The sequence below is a fragment of the Grammomys surdaster genome, unplaced genomic scaffold, assembly GCF_004785775.1.
Source record: "Grammomys surdaster isolate TR1022 unplaced genomic scaffold, NIH_TR_1.0 187, whole genome shotgun sequence".
Taxonomy (NCBI): Eukaryota; Metazoa; Chordata; class Mammalia; order Rodentia; family Muridae; genus Grammomys; species Grammomys surdaster.
Window position 1 is genome coordinate 8,834,961 of NW_021604632.1, and position 20,051 is coordinate 8,855,011.

The 20,051-nt window shown below is 44.7% G+C and overlaps 1 protein-coding gene across 1 annotated transcript in view; it reads right to left on the bottom strand.

The window, feature by feature from the left end:
- Positions 1-20,051, bottom strand: part of Tango6 (transport and golgi organization 6 homolog) — a 169,434-nt gene that overhangs the window by 25,440 nt on the left and 123,943 nt on the right. Inside the window, exons 16-17 of the mRNA XM_028768603.1 lie at positions 19,576-19,727; positions 8,048-8,161 (exon numbers count right to left, since the gene is read on the bottom strand). Coding sequence (XP_028624436.1) covers positions 8,048-8,161; positions 19,576-19,727 — 266 coding nt within the window. The remainder of the gene's footprint in view (positions 1-8,047; positions 8,162-19,575; positions 19,728-20,051) is intronic.

A 20,051-nucleotide genomic window follows, 5' to 3' on the forward strand; every position in this document is an offset into this window, starting at 1 on the left:
GAGGAAGAACGGAGACTCCACACTAGGTACAAGCTCTTCTCCAGATGGCAGGAGTAACTGACGGAGCAGGGTGGATGTAAAAAGGGAGGGCTGTGGACTCTTAGGACCTTCCTTCGAGTTTCTACTTCCTGAAAAAGATACACTGAAGTCCTAAAATCCAATGCCCCAGAATGTGACCTTGTTTAGAAACAGGGTCACTGTGAGGGACACATCTGCCTAAATAAGGCCATAATGCAGTAGGGTAGACCTAATGATGGTTGACATTGCTTGTTACCTTGACAGAAGAAACAAGCCACTGTGTATACCTGGGAGGGGTTAATAGATAGAATTAGCCTCTGGGTGTGCTTGTGAGGGATTATCTAGATTAGGTTAGCCTCTGGGCACAGCCCTGAGGAATTATCTCTGGTTAGGTTAACTGAAGGTTCACCTTAACCGTGACCGACACTGTTCGTGGCTTGGGGTCCTGGGCTAAATAAAAAGGAGAAAGTAAGGCGAGCCTTCATTACCGTTTCCTGACTACAGATGTTCCTGCTGCCATGGTTTTCCTGCCAAGATGGCTTCCGTCCCCTTGAAGTATAAACTGAAGTAAAGTCCTCCTTCATCAAGTTGCTTTTGCCTGGTATTTTGTCAGAGCAATGAGAAATAACAACTCCATCCAATGAGTGGTGTCCCTGTCCAAGACACTCACACACAGATGGAAATGACGTGCTGTGTCTACAGGGGAATGACCACGACGGATTGAAACATGAAGGGGTGAGGTCTGCAGCTCTAGAATACCCAGTGTGACGCTTTATTATGGGGCCACGGCAATCTAATTCAAGACCTAAAATGGATTTATCCTTTGGTGATTAGAACAGTGGAGATCAGAATATCTAAAAGCATGTAAAGAGGGGATTGTATGGAAGAGACAATTTATAAAGATACAATCTATTGTGAAATTCCAACTGTGCTGGACAACAAAGGCTGGGTTTGTATTTAATGTCTGGCACTGACATGAAATGTGTGGCCACCATGTCAGTTACAGTGACTGATTGGTAGGATGCTCCCAAGGAGGTGGTGTTACCTCAAGTAAGATAGAGGATAAAGGGAAGACGGGTAAAGACTGCGGCGCACTGGACCACGCTACCAGACAGAAAATCAGGATGCAGGAACCTCAGCAATTCTCATAATTGAGAACAGTAGGCATTTAAATCAGCTCACGGCCAGGTTCCTGTCCTGGAACATGTGACTCCCCATAGAGAGGACTATGACAATCAGTCACATAGGGACAACACCTGATGTCCTTCCACATTCAGATGGGGCATCCACAACATCTCAGACCAAGCCAATAGAAAGCATGTTTCTAAGGTCCTATTCACAAGGAATAAAGTGCAGGAGTTATTTCACCAGAGATCACATGACAGTGCCTATCTTACTGTGCTGTAACATTCCAGGGAAGAGTTTTCTCTCCTGAAGCTTTCCTGCCGCCTGCCACCAACTCTGGGGCAGTGCAGGCCACAGAAGAGGCCTGGCAGCTCACCTTACTCTGGCTTCCCCTCAGAAAGCTGTAACTCTTTGGCCACACCAGCTGGGCCAGAGCCCCTTGAATCTCCTCGGACAGTGCCTGGTACACAGACCAACAAAAGACAACATAGAAACTCAAGTTACTTTTAAATTCCTTTATGCCCTAACTCCAATGATGCTATGAACAATGTTGGACACAAGATTGATTCTTATTAAATGCCTGGTCTTTACTGAGTATGAACTGTACAGACACTCGTGCCTTTCAGATAACAATGTTAAGAGGGAGGCTTCTACCACCAGAGACTAATACTGGATGTCAGCCACGATGGGATACTCCTGGGGTCCCACTCTGAGGGAGATGCAGATCACCGTGAGTTCTAGGCTAGCCTGGGTTTCTCAGAGACTCCATGTGCTGGCTAGGTTTATGCCAACTTAACATAAGCAATAGATATCAGAAAGAAGGGAGCCTCAATTGAGAAAATGCCTCCATGAGCTTAGGCTGTGGGCAAGCCTGTAGATTATTTTCTCAATTAGTGATTGATGGGGGAGGGCCCAGCCCATCATGGGTGGTGCCATCCCTGGGCTGGTGGTCCTGGCTTCTATAAGAAAGCAGACTGAGCGAGCCATGGGAAGGAAGCCAGTAAGCAGCTCATTCGTGGCCCCTGCATTAGCTCTTGCCCCAAGTTCTTGCCCTGCTTTAGTTCCTGACTTCCTTCAATGATGAACAGTAATATGGAAGTGTAAGCCAAATAGACCATTTCTTCTTACGTTGCTTTGGTCATGGTGTTTTATCACAGCAATAATGGTTAGAACTAAGACATTCCAGCTCAAAAAGCAAAAGCTAGACATGATGGTCTTCACATGTAAGCCCTGCACTCAAGTGATGGGAGCAGAGGATCACCTTGAAGGTCATCCTTGGCTTCATACTGTGTTTCAAGCCAGGCTGGGCTACAAGGGACCTTGTCTCAAAACAAAACAAAACGCCAACCAACCAAATAAACAAAACTCAACAAAACAGTCCAGTACTGTACTTGAAACGAAAAGTCACTGCAGGGTGAAAGGTTGTGGCTGACTCGAAGTTTACTCAAACATCAAATTAATAAAACCAAACTCTTACCCCTGTAGAAACTTCAGGCTTGCTTTATTTTCAAATAAATGACCTGTTGTTAAGATCTTTTCTTTTTTGCCCCCGCAGGAAGCAAGATGGTTCAGTGGGTAAAGGTGCTTGCCTCTAAGCCTGATGACTGAGTTTGAGCCCCAAGGTTTACATGGTAGCAGGAGAACTAATTCCTGAAAGTTGTCCTAAAATCACACACACGCTGTGGCACACATGCTGTGGCATGCACAGCCCCCACAGTAAATAAATATTAAAAAATAATTGATTTGTATCATTTTGAAAGAATGAATTCCGAAATCTGCTGATCTCCCACTAGACTTAATTGAGAGAGATTATTCTGTTGGCGTTAAAGTTAGGGACTGGAAAGAGGAATTGTCTCTTGAGAATTTTCTTTTCTTTTTTTTCTTTTTTGGTCTTTTGAGGCAGGTCTTGATACAGCTCAGGTAAACTCTGCCCTGTCCAGTATCCCTGAGCTGAGATACAGATGTATATCACTACATACCTCTTAGCTTCAGAACAAAATGCTTGCTCACCACAAACTACATGCAAAGAGAGGTATGTCATAGTTCTTCTAGGAAGTTAATTCTCAATAAACTATGCAGAAGGCACAAGTTATGTAGATAATTTATAGTCAACCCTAAATCACTTTTTTTGTTTGTTTGTTTTGAGACATGGTCTCACTATATAGCTCTTCCTGGCCTGGAACTCCCTGTATAGACCAGGGTGGCTTTGAATTCACAAAGATCTTCCTACCGCCTCTCTGCCTCTATAGGGCTGGTGTTAGGGGTGAGCATTACCAACCCTTTTTTTTTTTTTTTTTTTTTTAAATGACTAGCTCAGGCTGGCCTGGAACTTGTGATTCCCGCTTCAGTGTATCCTACCAGTGTGTCCCTCCACAACCAGATTTTTTTTTTAATTGAGAGCTTTGTTACATAGTTCTGGCTGGCTGTGTAGACTAGGCTGGCTTTGAGCGATGGATCCTCTTGCCTTTGCCTATGGTGCTGAGATGTGTCCCCATGCCCACCTGCTCCTTTCTCTCATTATATCTGCAGCTTTGTTTTCATTCTTTCCATTTCTCCATTATTCATGGCAGTTACACTTTATAAAGTCACTGAGCACGGAATTAGTGGGTATTGATGTTTTGTTCCCACTGGAAATACAAGGCAGGCTCCTCATAGCTTTGGTTCTGCTAAAGCATTTACTTTTAAGTACTTTAAAAAATCAACCAACCAACCAACTAAAAAACCTTTGATCCTCAAATTGGTAACTTCTATCTTTGAACTGACTTATTATTTTTCCATTGTCTCTTTTTTCCTTTAATTATACCCAGTAACTTTTAAAAAGATTTATTACTTTTATTTTATATGCTTGTGTGGCACATGTGTGCAATGCACTTGGAGGCCAGAGAAGGCACTGGATCCTCTGGGACCAGAGGTCCAGACAGTTGTTAGCCATCATGGCAGTGACAGGAACTGAACCTGGATCCTTCGTGAGAACAGCAAGCTCTCTTCACTGTTGAGCCAGCCCCATCCTGTGTAACCTTTAATTGTACCTTAGGTATTAGCAATGTGAAATTATGGAAACCCTGCATCCCACTTTTCAATGAAAGCATCTTTCTTTCTTCCTTTTGTCTTTTTGAAGTGCTATACTGCCTGGTTCAGAGGTTAGCCACAGACATGAACACTCAGGATTGGGGATGTGCTCTCTGCATCTTCTCATAGCTTGTCTGTCTTTTACTATCAGCTTGCTGTCCTAGACTTCATATTCCAGTTTTGGCTAAGAAGTCCTCTTTGCTAAGGTCCCTACAATACTGTGAGCCTCAGCAAATAACTTCTACACTGAAAGCCAAGAAAACAGACACTCCTGTGCACACAGTCAGCCCTCTAAGCCTGGACTCCTCTTAAAGCTGCCTGCCCCTCCTTCCTCTCTCAGCCAGGTTGCTCACTGTATTGACTCAGACTGTATGGCTGCTATGGGAAGCAGTGCCAGCTACACAGCACAGTGCCCAACGTCTACTGCCCTAATTACTGTTTTTGGAACAAATTTACGAATGTGTATATTCTAGACTACTGCACAGAACAAGCAAGTCCCTGGGCAGAGATCAAACATGGGAAGAGGGTAGGAGTCACGTGACACCTCTTCACCCTGCTGCCCAGCTCTGTCTTTCTGTGTCAAGAAGGCCTGTTCTTACCTCTGAAAGCAACACTAGTTACAGGTCTGAACAAGCCATGCCTCTTCTCCTGGGTATTCTTAGCAAATTTATTTTTCAGTAAGGTTAGGTAGTTAGAAATTTAAAGAAGGTAACTTCTGGCTTATTAACTGTCATGCTGTATATTAAATAGATACCGTCAAAGCTAAAACAAAGTTAAGAAGAAGATCCCCCCTCAACTTCCCCCATATAAGAAAGTGCGTGCAGATTTTGGGTAGACTGCCACAAAACAAAACTCTGGCTACTTTCAAATGGGAATGAGCTAAAAACTACCTCATAAACTGACAGCAGCGATGGCTTCCCTCTTTATCCCGATCTCTCTACTTCCCTGTCCAGATGCCATCACCACAGGCCCTGGGCTCCGAATCCACAAGCAACAGATGAAACCCAGCATTATCTCCTGGCTGTAGCTGGAGAGATGGTGATGAGCAGGACAGAAAGGAAAACATACAACTTCACCAACAGAGCAGTGTTTCCACTTCAGCTGTTCCTGGGGGCAAAACAGCTCTGAAGAGAAATGCCAGCATGAGTTCTGCCGGAGTCTGCTCATTACAGGGCCCTGGGGGGAATCACACCATGATTACAAGATTCTACACACTCAGGGATGCAGTGCGGGGACAGTCCGGCATCTACCTACCCATCCACCTTCCTTTCCTTCATTCACTGTGTAAGCACAATTTATAAGTTTCAGTGAGTGCGACTAGAAAGGGGTTTGGAGAACAGGAGCGGCATTTCCTATTTCCACCACCTTTTGAAAGTGACAAAGATCTTCAAGGCCACAGGTGAATTCCTGCTTGATGAGGTAAACAGTGCTGCTTTCATTAGCTAGTTACAGATGAGAGACGCCTGTACTACGTTTCCGTTTCCTTCTCCTGTAACCCATGTTAGTCTTGACCTTGGCTGTGTAGCCACCTGATTCTCCTGCTCTCAACTCCTGAGTCCTGGGATCACAGACACATGGCAGCACGTCTCGCTTTTAGAGTTTCTGCTTCATCCTTCACTGTGAGAACCGATCATTTTCTCTAATTCACACACACGCACACTCTCTTCTTTGTATGTGTACATGTGTGCATACTGTAACTCACACTCAGTAAGGATTGATGCACTAACAGAATTTTTTCTTTTTGGACCTTTGGGGTCAAACTCAGGGCCTTTCCCCACTAAGCATGAGGTCTACAAGTGAGCTCCACGCCATGTCCAGAGTCCTGGAGATCCGTCTGATGCATGTGGCCCAGGTGCACTGTTCTGTAGCAGACAGTGAACCTGACCCCTGACCCTCCTGCTTCTTGTTCCACGTTTTGGGGTTAGTTACAAGGGTAAGCCAACACACTGAGCTTAGATTTCTCCTTACAGAGTTGTAACATATTAAATATATTTTGTTATTTATTATCTATCTATTTGCGTATACATGTGTATCTCTGTGTGTGCCCCTGAGGAGGTCAGAGGTTATCAGGTCGGCTGAAGCTGGAGTTACAGGCGGCTGTGAGCTGTTGGTGTGGGTGTTGGAAATTAAGCGTGGGCCCTATGCAAGAACATCACATGGTCCTAACTACTGAGCCATTTCTCCAGTCTCTTAAATGGACTTTTATGGTTAAATAATTTTAGACTTATAGAGATTTTAATATAGAATCCCCATATTCCCCTCACAAATTCTTCCCAGTTATTAACAGTTTACATTAACAGTGATATTGAGAAAGGTTTTCCACAAGAGCTATGTCTTTGTTGAGAATTTACAAGCCATTTAATTCTATGAATTGTCAAGTCATGGTGCACATGTCCGTGCAAACTCCATCACTGCACAGGTCTTCCCCTAGAGAAGCTCTGTGACTCGGCCAGACCCTTCTCCCACTTCCTTTGAGTCACTATTAGCCACAGCCCCAATATCCATTTCCTGCCTCCTTTTTTGCTAACTAAACTTTGATTTTGTTCCAAGCAGAAATGTGCCAGCTAACTATGACATCGAGACACTTTACAGTGGGTGTGGTTAGGTGAGCATTCTGGCTAATGAATAAAACAAAAGCTGGGGTGGGGTAGGGCTGGTGATGCTAGGAGACTGCCCCCAACCAAAGGTTGTAAATGTGCTTAGAACTGTCTTTCTCCTGTCTTCAGTATTTCTATTCTAAGTCAGTTCTAGAGGCCACAGCTACCGTAGCCGCACTGTGGCCAGGAGACAAAGGGCCATGGCAATTCTAGATACACAGGCCCTGCTATGGCTGAGCTGCTAAGAAATCCTTGGTTCCTGTGACTTGATAAAAACAAATCCTTACTTGTTTAGGCCACTGCAGTCAAGCTTTTAAAACCTGTTCATGCCACATGAGCTCATTCAGTCCAACCTTACATAGCCGAGGCCCATGAGAAGGCAGAGCAGCGCAGCTGAGGGCGATGATCAGGGAAGTGGCCCTTTGGAAATTCAGCTGCCAGGCTGAACAATAGCAAGGAGGTCTTTGTGGAGAAAGCGTGGCTGTGTAAGGTTGGAAGGGGATAACTGAGGGCCTACATGTACAAACAGGCATCAGCAACCTGACACGGTAAAATACAAGCATGAATAAAGTTCTCTGTGTGGCAGAACAATCACTCTCACAATGGCTTCCCGGAGGTTCGGTTAAATACTGATGTGTAAGCCACAGATGAGTCTGTGTATGCCAGCAAGTGAATTATTAATGCAGGCTCTATCTGATCAGCTGGGAAGGCAGTTCCATTAGAAGCAAGAGAGAAATTAATTTGAGGTCAGTCAATCTAAGCACACATTTGGATGCATAAACTTTCTTCCTGTATTGGCTATACACCAGGGAGAGGTCCAATCAAACCCACTTGAAGGAAGAAAAAAAGTATAATTTATGTCACAACGGAAGAGACCTGGCAAGGAAATCAGTCTCTTAAATGAAGCCTCCTGTGCCTAAGCATGAACAACGAAGTGAGTCAGAAAGACAAGTCACCAGAGTTCAGGCTGCAGAGCACGGTGACTGTGCTCCAAAGCTCACCTTGGAACCTGACCCAAGAGAATGCCAGGACTCAAGGCCTCTGTAAGCCTGTGTGGTTTTCCTGCAGCAGTGCAACTCAAACGCACTGCAGAGACTCTTGTTGGAGATGCAAATGATACCATTTTCTTGCTATGAAAACTCTGTTGACCAGCTCGTATCTAAGAAAAAGGGTTGAGCTGGTCCTGTACAAGGAAGACTAGCTAACAGGACAACACAAGGAAGGGGAAACAGGCTTACCTCCGTTGCTTTCTGGCTGAGTCCCCGAAGCAGCAGCACAACCACGTGGACTGCAGCTCTGCGCACTTGAACGTCAGTGTCGGTCTTAGCCACAGCAATCAGGCAGGCTGTCACCTAGGAGGGTGACAAGAGATGTCAATAGAAATCAGGGTTGTATCATTACCTATAGGCTCCAACTGTGTTCCTCTCAACCACAGTCCTCAGGAGCAGTCTGGCTGAGAGAGGGCTGGCTTAGTCCCTCATGGTCAATGAAGAAGCTGAGATCTAGTGGCAGAGGTCTTGGTGTAGACAAGCTTCTCTGGAAAAGGTCAAAGTCTGGTTTAAAATTCAGGGGTGGAACCAGGGAGTGAAAAAGCACAGATGTCTACAAAATATAGATTTCAAAAAGGGAAGGTCAAAATGTGAGTATCTCTCTAAACTTAGGGAAAGGGTGTTAAGTGCTCGCCTTTAAGAATGTCACATCAGAGGAAGGAAAGAATGGTCGTGGGAGTTGCTAGGACCTAGGTAAGGAGCTTCAGAGTTCCTGGCCTGACATTAAGATGGTGTGCACTGAGGAAAGCCTCAGCACATGGTTAGAGGAGAGAGAGACTCTTCCTCTCTGCATGCCCACCAGTCCTGCAAACCTAATGTCCACTCTAGGAAGTCAGCACGGCCAGTTTCAAGTACGAGGACCTGAGTGTGAAATAGGCACACACAGGAAGAGAGGGAAGGGAAAGGGAGAGAGATTAATTCGTCCTTTGTGGAACAGATCTTTCAGCACTCAGGCACTTCCTTAGACAATTCTATCTCAGAAAGGAAAGACTAAAGATTACTTGTAAACTGTGGCGTCATGAGGGCCAGTTAAATGGCTCAGAGGGTAGAGGCTGCTCAAACCTGGGAACCTGAGCTCTGTCTCTGAAACCCATAGAAAGAGGGAAGGAAAGACTGGACCCCTGAAAACCGTCCCTGGCCCTACACACACACACACACACACACACACACACACACACACACACACACAAAATGGTGCCATATACACATAACTGATAATTAAATGTCACAAAAATGAGATAGTGTGGAAGCTGGGGGATAGCTCTGTTGGTAAACTGCATGCTGTACAAGCATGAGAACCTGAGTTTGGAAGTGGAACACACACAAGGAGAGACTGAGGGAGAAGGGAGAAGGAGAGGGAGAGGGGAAGAGGAAAAGAGAGAGACACAGAGAGAGGGAGGAAGACGGAGAGAAACAAAGACAGAGAGAGATTTTCTAATCCTGTACCAGCTGTCCTACCACTGTTCCTCATAAGCACGAGAATATTGTAAAACTTCAATAAAGAGATGTCATTAACAACAACAAGCTTTTCCGAGGCATCCATGCAAGTTTCAAAAGGAAAAACATGACTTTTGTGTGCCACGTGGCAATAACAAGCTGTGAGCTTGTCTAAATGATTCAATTGGTTTCTCACATAGTTTCACTATTAGGTTTTCATTGTGTGCTTGTACTTCTTGGCTAACAGTGGAGGGAATTCTAGCCATGATAAGAAAATAGCCAGACCGTGTATTAGAAAACATGTATAAATACTTATTATGTTCAAAGGATGGGGAGTGCAGGCACAGCGAGGAAGCGGGTCTGTGTAGAGATTTTAACTATGCAGGTTGTAGTTTTCACAGCTTTCAAACAGTTGGGCAGAGTTCAAAGTGTCTAATTAATCAGTGATGGCAGAGAGATTAGAAGGAGGAGGCTTGCTCTGAAATATAATTGCATCTGTGATGCACTGGCGTTCCATCAAGTCCCGCATCCATTGCACGAATGTGCAGTTTGGAAGGGAAGACAAACCCCAGAGAAACTGAAACCCACGGGGCGCTATTGTTCAGTAAGATCCAGTAAGCTACTACTCTGCTTTGGACCTGGGACTCTGGACCCCAAGGCTAACAGGAGCAACTTCCATGCCCCTGGCATTAACGGTAGAAACATTTTAGTCCTAAGAGGAATTCCTTGGGCCACCTCCAAAGAGGCAACAATATAATAGCTACCTCTACGTTCAAGCTTAGTATTTACAAGGTAGGAACTGAAGGCGGAGAAACAAGTTACAGCTAGGTTGTGTCTTTCCAGACACATGAAAGTTCTTCCTTGGTTTCATAACATAGGAAGCCAACCCAGAGCAATGTCACAAGCCAAGGCTCCTAAGTGCTTGTCTGTGCCTCTCAAGATTTAGCTTGAGACCCATGATTCCAGTTTGGGAGAGCATGGTTCCCCTTTTAGAACCCTACTGGTCCTCTTTGTGCCTCAGTTCTCAGTGTGAGCCTGGCTCTCACTGTTAAGCTAGCATTTGGATATCCAGGGAGAAGCATCCTGTTTAGAAAAGGGCTTTCTCTTTAAAGTTAATTCTTTAGTCCCTATGGTGTCTTGATGGTAAAGTGGAAAGAACTGTGCTCCTATACGGATTGCTGGAATGGCTGGCTGCAGAAGGCCAATCGCTGTCTAGGACCTAAGATCAGAAGAGGCCTGTGAACCTTCTTCAATACCTCTGCCACCAGGAGCACATCCTATGAATATGGAATGGCCTGCTAAGGCAGTGAAACTTTTGTATGGCCTTGTGTCATTTAAAGGTGAAAACAGTTCTGCTCAGGCCAGGCCCCCAGGCCCAGCTCTCACGCTGCTTCCTGTAGGCTGCGGCCAAGAGCTTCTGTCTAACACTAGACGCAGGGAGACTGTCCCTTTCTACCTGTCTAGTCTCAACAAGTCACTCCATGGCTCATCTCTCACCTCCAACTCCAAGGACAGACTCAATGTTGCCTTCCATCTCTAAAAGCCTTGCTGAACCACAGACATGACGTAAGGTCTTTACTAATTTATAAATTGATATAATATTCCCACTTTCCACTTCTAAGTTCTCCCATAGGACAGAAATCCGTTTTGTATTAATTCATGACACTTGCCCTGAGAGTCAGTATACGTATTCTAATAAACAATACTGCTGAAGGCTTTCTCTTCACAGGTTGAATCATGGAAGACCATCACTCCCCAAACAGCTGGCACACACCAAGAGTAAGTAAGACTGTACAAACATAAACAATAAGACGGCACAACTGCTAACAACTGACTTTGGACAATCCAGGAGGGAAGCTACTAGGGTTGGTGTAGGAACCAAGAAAACATGACTTCAATGTCCCACCTGTCTCCTTTCCTTTCCCCAAAGCTTTGTCTGTTAAAATTCAGTTAGTGTGCTATTGTGTCTGAAACTTGGTCCACTGGTGAACTACAAACCAGTATTTACTATGAGCTCACCTTACTCACTCAATCTGCCAGGATAGGAACGATGATAGTGACCTGAGCTTCTCCAGGGGCCCCCAAGCATCAATGTCTTGTCTCAGGTACCCTGTCACATATGAAACTGCACTGTTGGTGGACATACTTATGATAAACTCAGAGCTTGAATAAGAATGCCTCCAAAGACTCTGGCATTTGAATACTTGGTCCCCAGTTGATGGTGCTGTTAGGGGACCCTCAGGAGGTATGACCTTGCTGGAGGAAGTACATTAGTGAGGGGCAGGCTCTGAGTTTTTACCTTGCACCATTTCCAGGTTGCTCTCTTTATTTTATGCTTATGGTTCAAAATGTGAGGCTTTCTGGATATGCGGCACATGCCTTTGATCCTAGCACTTGGGAGGCAGAGACACACCTATCTCTGTGAGCTCAAGGCCAGCCTGGTCTACACAGAAAGTTCTAGGACAGCTGGGGCTACACAGAGAGACGACCCTGTCTCAAAAAAAAAAAAAAGGAATAAAAGAAAGATAAGAAAAAATGTAAGCCTTCAGCTTCCTGCCACCATCCCTTCACTCCACCATCACGGACTCTGGGTCTCTTCAGTTGTAAGCACAAATAAACTCCTTCATACATAGGTTAATTTTGTCATGTTTTATCACAGCAATGGAAAAGTAACTACTATAAACAGTAACCTGGTACTAGATGACACAGCTCAAGTATGTGAAATTTTGCGCATTTATTTAAGTAGAGTGTTCAAAGGCCTTTTGCCTGGAGCACACCATATTTGCTGGATTGAGGACAGGCCTCTTCCTGTGGTGCACTAAAATCACATTACTTCACACAGTGGGATAAAGATGAAAGAGCCTATCAAGATTTGGTTTCAAGCAACACAGTGTTTAACATGATCAAGAAGTTGTGGAAAAAATGATAATGTGTGCTAAACAGGCTAAACTTGACATCAACAAAGAAGAAAAACTTGAATTCCCAGTATGAAGATGGAAGAGTTGAACCTCTTCTCTCTTTCCTTCCCTGCCAGCCAACACCATATAAAATACAAAATGTTCCCAAATCTGGACCACTGACAAATTAGGACAGTTCTCTTCAAATGCCACAGCTAGAGGGGCAAATGTCCCCAGAGGAGGTTACAATGGCTAGTTCAACTTTCTAACAAAGTAGATTATGAATCTCCTCTTCCTAACACTTATCAGTATGACTTCTAACATACGGTTCCAGCTCTGTGCTCACCCTCTGGGCTTGGTCTACTGAATCATTTTCTTGTCTGTTCATTTTATACTCTACTGAGATTTTGTGATAGAAAGAGTCCTTTGACTATATATGTTAGAGTTCCAAGCAAGTGACCAATGCTTAGGAAGGAGATTGTGGAGGGGGAGCACGTCCCTCTCAAAGTCAAGTTCCTTCTCTATCAGTGCTGGAGGCTAGGTACCCTCAGACAGGAGGTTTCTGAAGCCTTCATTAGATGCTGAAGAGCTAATGAAGATGTCACAGTGATCTGGAACAAATCAGATCACTGTATGTCTTCTGCTCTGTCTTCTCATCTCACACAAAGGAAAAGCCCAAAGACCGTGCAAGCCTTCTGTGGACTCGCCACTACCTTTCCAATACTGGCTCCTATTGTTCTTTCTCTTACTCTCCCCCTCTCAAGATCCAAACTGCAACCATATCCTACAGGTACACGCATCAACTCTTTCCTTACATCTTTGCTCAAATGTCACTCAGTGGAAAACTTTGCTGTCTATGTCATTTTTTAAAAAAATAATTATTTATTTTATGCATATAGCACACTGTACCTGTCTTCAGACACACCAGAAGAGGGTATCAGATCCCATTACAGATGATTGTGAGCCACCATGTGGTTGGTGGGAATTAAACTCAGGACCTCTGGAAGACCAGTCAGTGCTCTTAACCACTGAGCCATCTCTCCAGCCCCTGTCCATGTCATTTGTGTCCAACAACAAACTGCCTCTTATCTCAGTAGGTGTAACTTCCTAGTGACATTCGTGACATATTCATTTGTCTACACTGTGCACCTTGTCTCCAGAGTGTCAGATCTATAAGGACACAGGCTTTCCTGTGCTCACACCTGGCTCTCACCATCTAGCACATGGCTGCAGGTCTAATTGGCACAGAGTATGCACAGCTGCTGGGTGATGGTGGCACAGGTCTTTAATCCTAGCACTTGGGAGGCAGAGGCAGGCAGGTCTCTGAATTCAAGGCCAGGCTGATCTACAAAGTAAGTTCCAGGACAAGACAGCCAGGACTACTCAGAAAAACCCTGTCTTAAAAAACCAAAAACCAAAACCAAAACAAACAAACAAACAAACAAACAAACAAACAAACCAGTGTTGTATTACAGCTGAGCAGTGTTTTATTAGTCATCTCCTTCATTGTTGAGACCAAATTCCTTCCAGGAACAACTTAGAGAATCAATTCACAGCGTAAGAAGGAATAGTCTCTCAGTGGAAAGGCATGGAGACAGGAACATGAGGCGGGTTCACACTGCAGCCACAGCGGGAAGCAGACAGGTGAATGCAGATATTTATCTCATCCTCCCTTCCTCTTTTCATTCAGTCTGAGACTCCAGCCCATGGGGTGAGTCTTCTCTTCTCAGTTAAATCTCTCTAGAAACACCCTCACTGATATCTCTGGGTATGTCTCTAGGGGATTATAAATGAAGATTAACTACAAATATACCTCTGTTGACAGAGATATACCTGCCTCTGCCTGCTGGTGCTGGGATTAAAGGCATGTGCAAACCACTGCCAGGCTAAACATACTGCTTTAAAATCACAATGTTTCACCTTTTATCCTCAAAGATCTTAGCCATCTCACAAGGTAAAGTACAGTCAATTCATCTTCAAGACTCTCTAAACTCTTAACAGTTCTACCACTATTCACGTCCAAAGTCTCATTTAATACTCAAGACAATCTCTTAATTGTGAGCCTCAATAAAACAAAACATAACAAAACAAAAAGAAAAACATATGTCTAAGATACAAAGGCACAGGTTAAACACTTATGTTCCCACAGGGAAGAATGAGGGGATATCCGGAAAAGTCTAAGCAAACCTGAAGCCTGTCAGAACAGAACTAAGCCCTAGCTCTCCATCTGGCATCTTAGGATCCTTAGTAACATCGTGTATTTGCCAATGGACCTGGGAAGCCCCCAGCCTCCAGTTCTATCACGTGCAGCACACACAGTTCTCTCTTCAACTGAGTCTGCTCTGAGCCTGAGCTTTCCTTGGTGGACAGCCCATGGTCCTGTATCTCCAACATCATGGGTTTCCATTTCAATTTCGAATTCCCCTGTGCGATTTTTTCCAAGGGCCTGTGAAGTCCTCCCTGCAGAAATTCCAGCCCGCCATGCACTGCTTGGCTTTAGAAACTTTCTGAAACCTTGGTGCCTCCTTGCATGCCAACTTGCATTTTGCATGCCTGTGGATGATGTCATTAAGTGCTGCTGCCAGCCTGAGACCCAGAATGCCTCTTCTATTTGGTTGTAGTGGCCTCTGGGGGTCCTGGGCAGCTGAACCGTGGAACGCCCTTCTCTGGGTGGTCAGGCTTACCACAGCAAAGGCCTCACTTCTTGGTATCAATTGTTACTTCCTTGTTGACAAAACACTCGACAGAAGCATCCTAAGGGAGGAGGGGTTGATTTTGGCTACAGTATAAGAGAGGCTACAGTTCATTACAGTGGGGAGGCATGGCAGAAGATGACTGAGGTCCTGTTCCCTCTGCAGTCAGGGAGCAGGGACAGATGAACGCTGGCACTCAGCTGGCTTCTCCTTTGTCTCTTTCTATTTAGCCTGAGATCATGAGAGGGGACCACCACATTCATGGCAGGACTTCCCTTCTAAGCTAAATCTCCTGGAAATACCCTCATAGAAACAACCAGAGGGGGCTGGAAACCCCATCAAGTTGACAGTGAAGATTAGCCATCCGAGTGGAGCATACTTGTAAGTCAAGTACCGTGAAAGCTGTGGCAGTCTAAAAAACCAGTGGCTGGGAATACAGCTCAGTGGGAGAGACTTGTCTTGCATATGCAAGGTTCTCTCTCTCTCTCTCTCTCTCTCTCTCTCTCTCTCTCTCTCTCTCACACACACACACACACACACACACACACACACACACACACACACACACACAGCAAAAATCCTCCACTCTTTCCAATGCCTAAAGAAGGGCTCAGAGGACAGAGGATGAACCTCTGAACCTGGCAGGTCTCCAAGCATGTTCAAACTTGCAGTCCACCTGAGGTAGCTGGTTTGGCACTGATGACAAGGCAAGCGTGGGATGCTACAGAAGAAGAACATCTAAGAGGAGCAGGCAGAAATTATATGGGAGGGAAACACCTAGTTTTTCAAATCAGAGGGAATACATTGCTGTCTGAAGTTTTTTTCTTCTCCTCCTATATTAAAGCAAGAGCTGCATGATCCTTCCTGCCTGTGGCTTTCTCAAAATGGCAGTACTGTTTAGTTTCAAGGCACAAAGGCAATCTTGTAAGTAAGTTGAAAACATTTGCAAGACAATACAAAATGGAAATAGGAATACAATACAATAGGAAAATGGAAAAGAGGGTGAATCCTGGAGCTGCCCACATTCAAATCCCAGCCCTGCCACCTGCTCCCTGCATACCTTGGCAACTTGTTTAGTCTTTCTGTGCCTCAGTTTCCTCTGTTAGCAGTAGATTGGTTGACATACATAAGGTATGGTATTAAGTGCCTGCTGTTATGACTACTTTCAAACTTGTAGGAACTAGTCTTCCCAGCTAGCCTTATTGGCCTCTGCAGTTGCCATTAGTTAGGTAGTACAGTGTCCACCACATGCCAAGAACTATGATAGAAACTAGAGGATATGGGACGTGAATGAAGAATAATCCTGGAGTTCAGGGATGCAGCTCTGTAGAAGGTTTGGCTAGCTTGTGCAGGGCCCTAGATTTGATCTTCAGCACTGTAAGAGGAAGAAGAGGAAGAGGAGAAGGTGGGGGAGGAGGAGGGAGAGGAGAAGGAAGAGGGGGAAGAAGAAGAGGTGGAAGAAGAGGAGGAAGAAAAGGAGGAAGAGACCAACGACAGCATGTTGTTCTACCCCTTTTATGCTTTCATCTTATTAATAATCATGAAAAGTTTGGGGATTGTGCAGTCAAAAAGTACAGGTCTCTATAAGTGGGCTTTGAGGTTTCAGATGCTCAAACCAGGCCCAGAGTCTCTGTCTCTTCCTGCTCCCTGCTGATCCAGATGTAGAACTCTTAGCTACCTCTCCAGCACCATGTCTGCCTGCCTGTAGATGCTTCCCACTGTGACAATAATGGGCTAAACCTCTGAAATGTAAGCCAGCCCCAATTCACTGTTGTCCTTTATGAGTTGCAGTGGTCACGGTGTCTCTTCCCAGCAATGGAAACCCTACTAAGGCAGCCAGGGACTCCGCCCATGTTCCAGCACCTCTCAGGGATCTGCCATGGAGTCTCTGGTGACTGTCCTCCACTAGATCCCTCAAGCCCAGAAGGCAAAGTGATTCAGATAAGCTTTTTATCTTTGGACTCTAACAGAAGGCCCACTGAAGGCACTGGACATCCAGGACAATGGCGATCCCACTCTTCCCATTGCCTAGCTGCTGCCTCCATCAGTATCACCACCAGCCTACACCACAGGACCAAGACTTTTCTTAAAGAAAAACCTAAACCGGATTTCTGAGTTCGAGGCCAGCCTGGTCTACAGAGTGAGTTCCAGGACAGCCAGGGCTACACAGAGAAACCCTGTCTCGAAAAACCAAAAAAAAAAAAAAAGAAAAAAAAAGAAAGAAAAAAGAAAAAGAAAAAAAAGAAAACAGAAGCCTAAACACAGAAAGGCAAAATGCTTGTAGTCAAACATCACCTCCCCAGTGACAGCTACCGGGTGTGACAGCTAATTTTGATTGCCAACCTGATGTGATTTAGAATCACAATGGAAACAAACCACTAGGCATGTTCTTCTGGTGGAGGTGAGAAGAGCTACTCTCCATGAGGGTGGCTCCATTTCAGGTGTGTGTGTGTGTGTGTGTGTGTGTGTGTGTAGGGGGGGTCCCAGACTGAATAAAAACACCAGGCAGGCTGAGCACCTGCACTGTCTCTCGGCTTTCCTGTCTACAGATGCAAAGCGACCTTACACTCTTGCTGCAATGTCCCCACCATGACAGCCTGTGAGGCACAATAAACCTGCTCTTAGATCAATGGCTAATGTGTGGGAGTCAGTCCTTTCTTTCCATCACATGGGTCCTGCAGTTAAAAGCTCATTTGACTTTGACACAGCATCTTTACCTTCTGAGCCATCTCACTGGTCCAACTGTGGACATTCTTTCTTGTCTATCTCCTAGAACAGCATCTCCATGAAGATAAGCACTGTTGTGCATTTTGAAGAATGAAATGTCTTAGAAAACTGCTTGGGCATGTAGTAGGCTCCCAAGAAAAGCTGTTGCATAGATTATTACATGAGACACAGATGCTGCCTCATCACACTGTAGCAAACTACACTGAAGTATTTTAAAGCCATTTTCAAGATTAAAAAACAAAACAAAACAAAACCAAGCAACAACAACCAACCAAACAACAACAACAACAAAGAAGCTCCCTGAATCCGGACTCTAAATCATTTGCTCAAGTGAAACAGGTCAGTAAAGGATCAAGCTGGGCCCCAGTTTCCTATTCCCAAGAAGGCTTGGCAATTTGGTTTTCTGTCAACATGTCAGGGGGTCTCCAATAATGATAAGAGAAACAAAATCTGACACTTCCTAGGTGTTATAAATGATAGCTCACTCTGCTACATGCTGTGACATCCTTAAGAGAAAGAGAGAACAAGCCAGGGACTAGGGAAGTAAGCTGGTCTTCATGTTTGGGTTTAGGGATCACAATGTCCAGGGACGGTTAGGTCTCATAGTTTTACAACAGGAATGGATCCTGGAGGCTCTGAGCTGACTGCTTGGTGCCTCTGTGACCAAGGAGGGCCATCTAGAGTATCTGTCCAAGACTTTCTGATGAATAGAAATGACTCCCAGATGATTCAGAGAATGAAGAAAAGATTAGTTTAGCTCAACCTCAAAGTTTCTTCAAATTTGTCAGCGGCACCAGAATCTTTATAACAATTTACTGGTTATCTTTATGCAAAGTTGAAAAAATGGAACTTGAGACACTAACTGCACAGGCAGAGTGCTTCTTTTCTAAAATGCTTGGAACCAAACTGATGTGGAGTTCAGAATTTTTGTACAACATGAAGTTCAATTATATTTCATATAAATTTTAGACACTTGGTCAGAAGGTAATCCTATACAACTTTTTGTTTGTTCTGTTTTTCAAGTCAGGGATTCTCTGTGTAGCACTGGCTGTCCTAGAACTCACTATGTAGATAGACCAGGCTGGCCTTAAACTTGGAGATCCATCTCCCTCTGTCTCTCAAGTGCTGGAATTAAAGGTGTGTGCCACCAATGCCTGGCTCTATACAACATTTTAAATAATTTTATGAATTGTACCAAGTTTCATGGTATTGGGAAGTTTCTAATTGTGACATTATATTGGCATCAACATTTTGGACTTTAGAGTAGAAATGCTCAATCTGAAAGATATCTTTCAATAAAGAAACAAACAGGGAAAGTTAAGGTAACAAATCATTGTGGAAAGCATACAGATTATTAGGGAATCCACAATTAATAGGATCCTAAAGGGCTCTGTGTCCTACCATAGATCTACTGGCACATACATGTTGATTTCTGTACTATCCACTACAGTTAGGAAGCAGGCCCTGCCTAAATGGCCACCAAAAGATGAATAAGGAAAGGAAATGGGTTACACACACACACACACACACACACACACACACACACACACACACACAGACACACTGGACTCTCCAATAAATCTCTAATGAGATCTAGTGTCTGGTAAAACTCTCTCATCAGAAGCCAGGAAGCAATGAAGGAAAGAAGAGAAGGAGCAGGCTGAGACTCCTGCGCTCCTCAGCCCAGCTGGGGACTCCCTCCTCCGGGAGCTGCAACACCTCTGCATAAAAATCTCAATAATGAAACACTTTGTATACTATTTACAAATAAATAAAACTTAAAAATGAACTGAGCTGAGGAAGGGAGTTTACACGGACAGCCCAGAGAGGTTAAAGGAACTCAGTCGGAGGCAGGCAGCAACAGATGGGAGCGATCACGGATCCCCTGACTCACACATTACCCCACACACTATCACGGTCTCACGCAAAACAAACTCTGGGAGGCAGAGCCTGCATACAGCACCTCATGAACCACAGGGCCCAGCAGGAAGTCCAGGCGCTGGCACAGCTCTCCCAGGTTGGCTAAGCTGCTGGCCCTGTGTGCAGCATCAGGATCTTTTACTCCCCGCAGGAAGGTATGGATCAAAGGCTCCTGGTATTTTGAGACCATGTCCCCTGTAGGAAAAAAAAAAATCAAAATCCTTTAATTTCAGCTCTTCAGTGGTGAAACAGACCTTGCCATGGCATGCTGCATGATGCCTTACACTTTGCAATGGACATATACGACCATTAAAAGTCGTGCTCAGAGCTCAGCATGATGGCTCATACCTGTAATATAGCACTTAGGAAGCTGGAGAAAGTTCCTGTGTTCAAAGTCAGCTTGAACTTCACAACTGGCTTCAAGGCACACTGGGCTACAAGCTGAGACTTCTGTTAGATACACTAATGTTCTTTAGATATAAAAATTAATAAAGCATCCTTCTACCTTTAAGAGGCCTG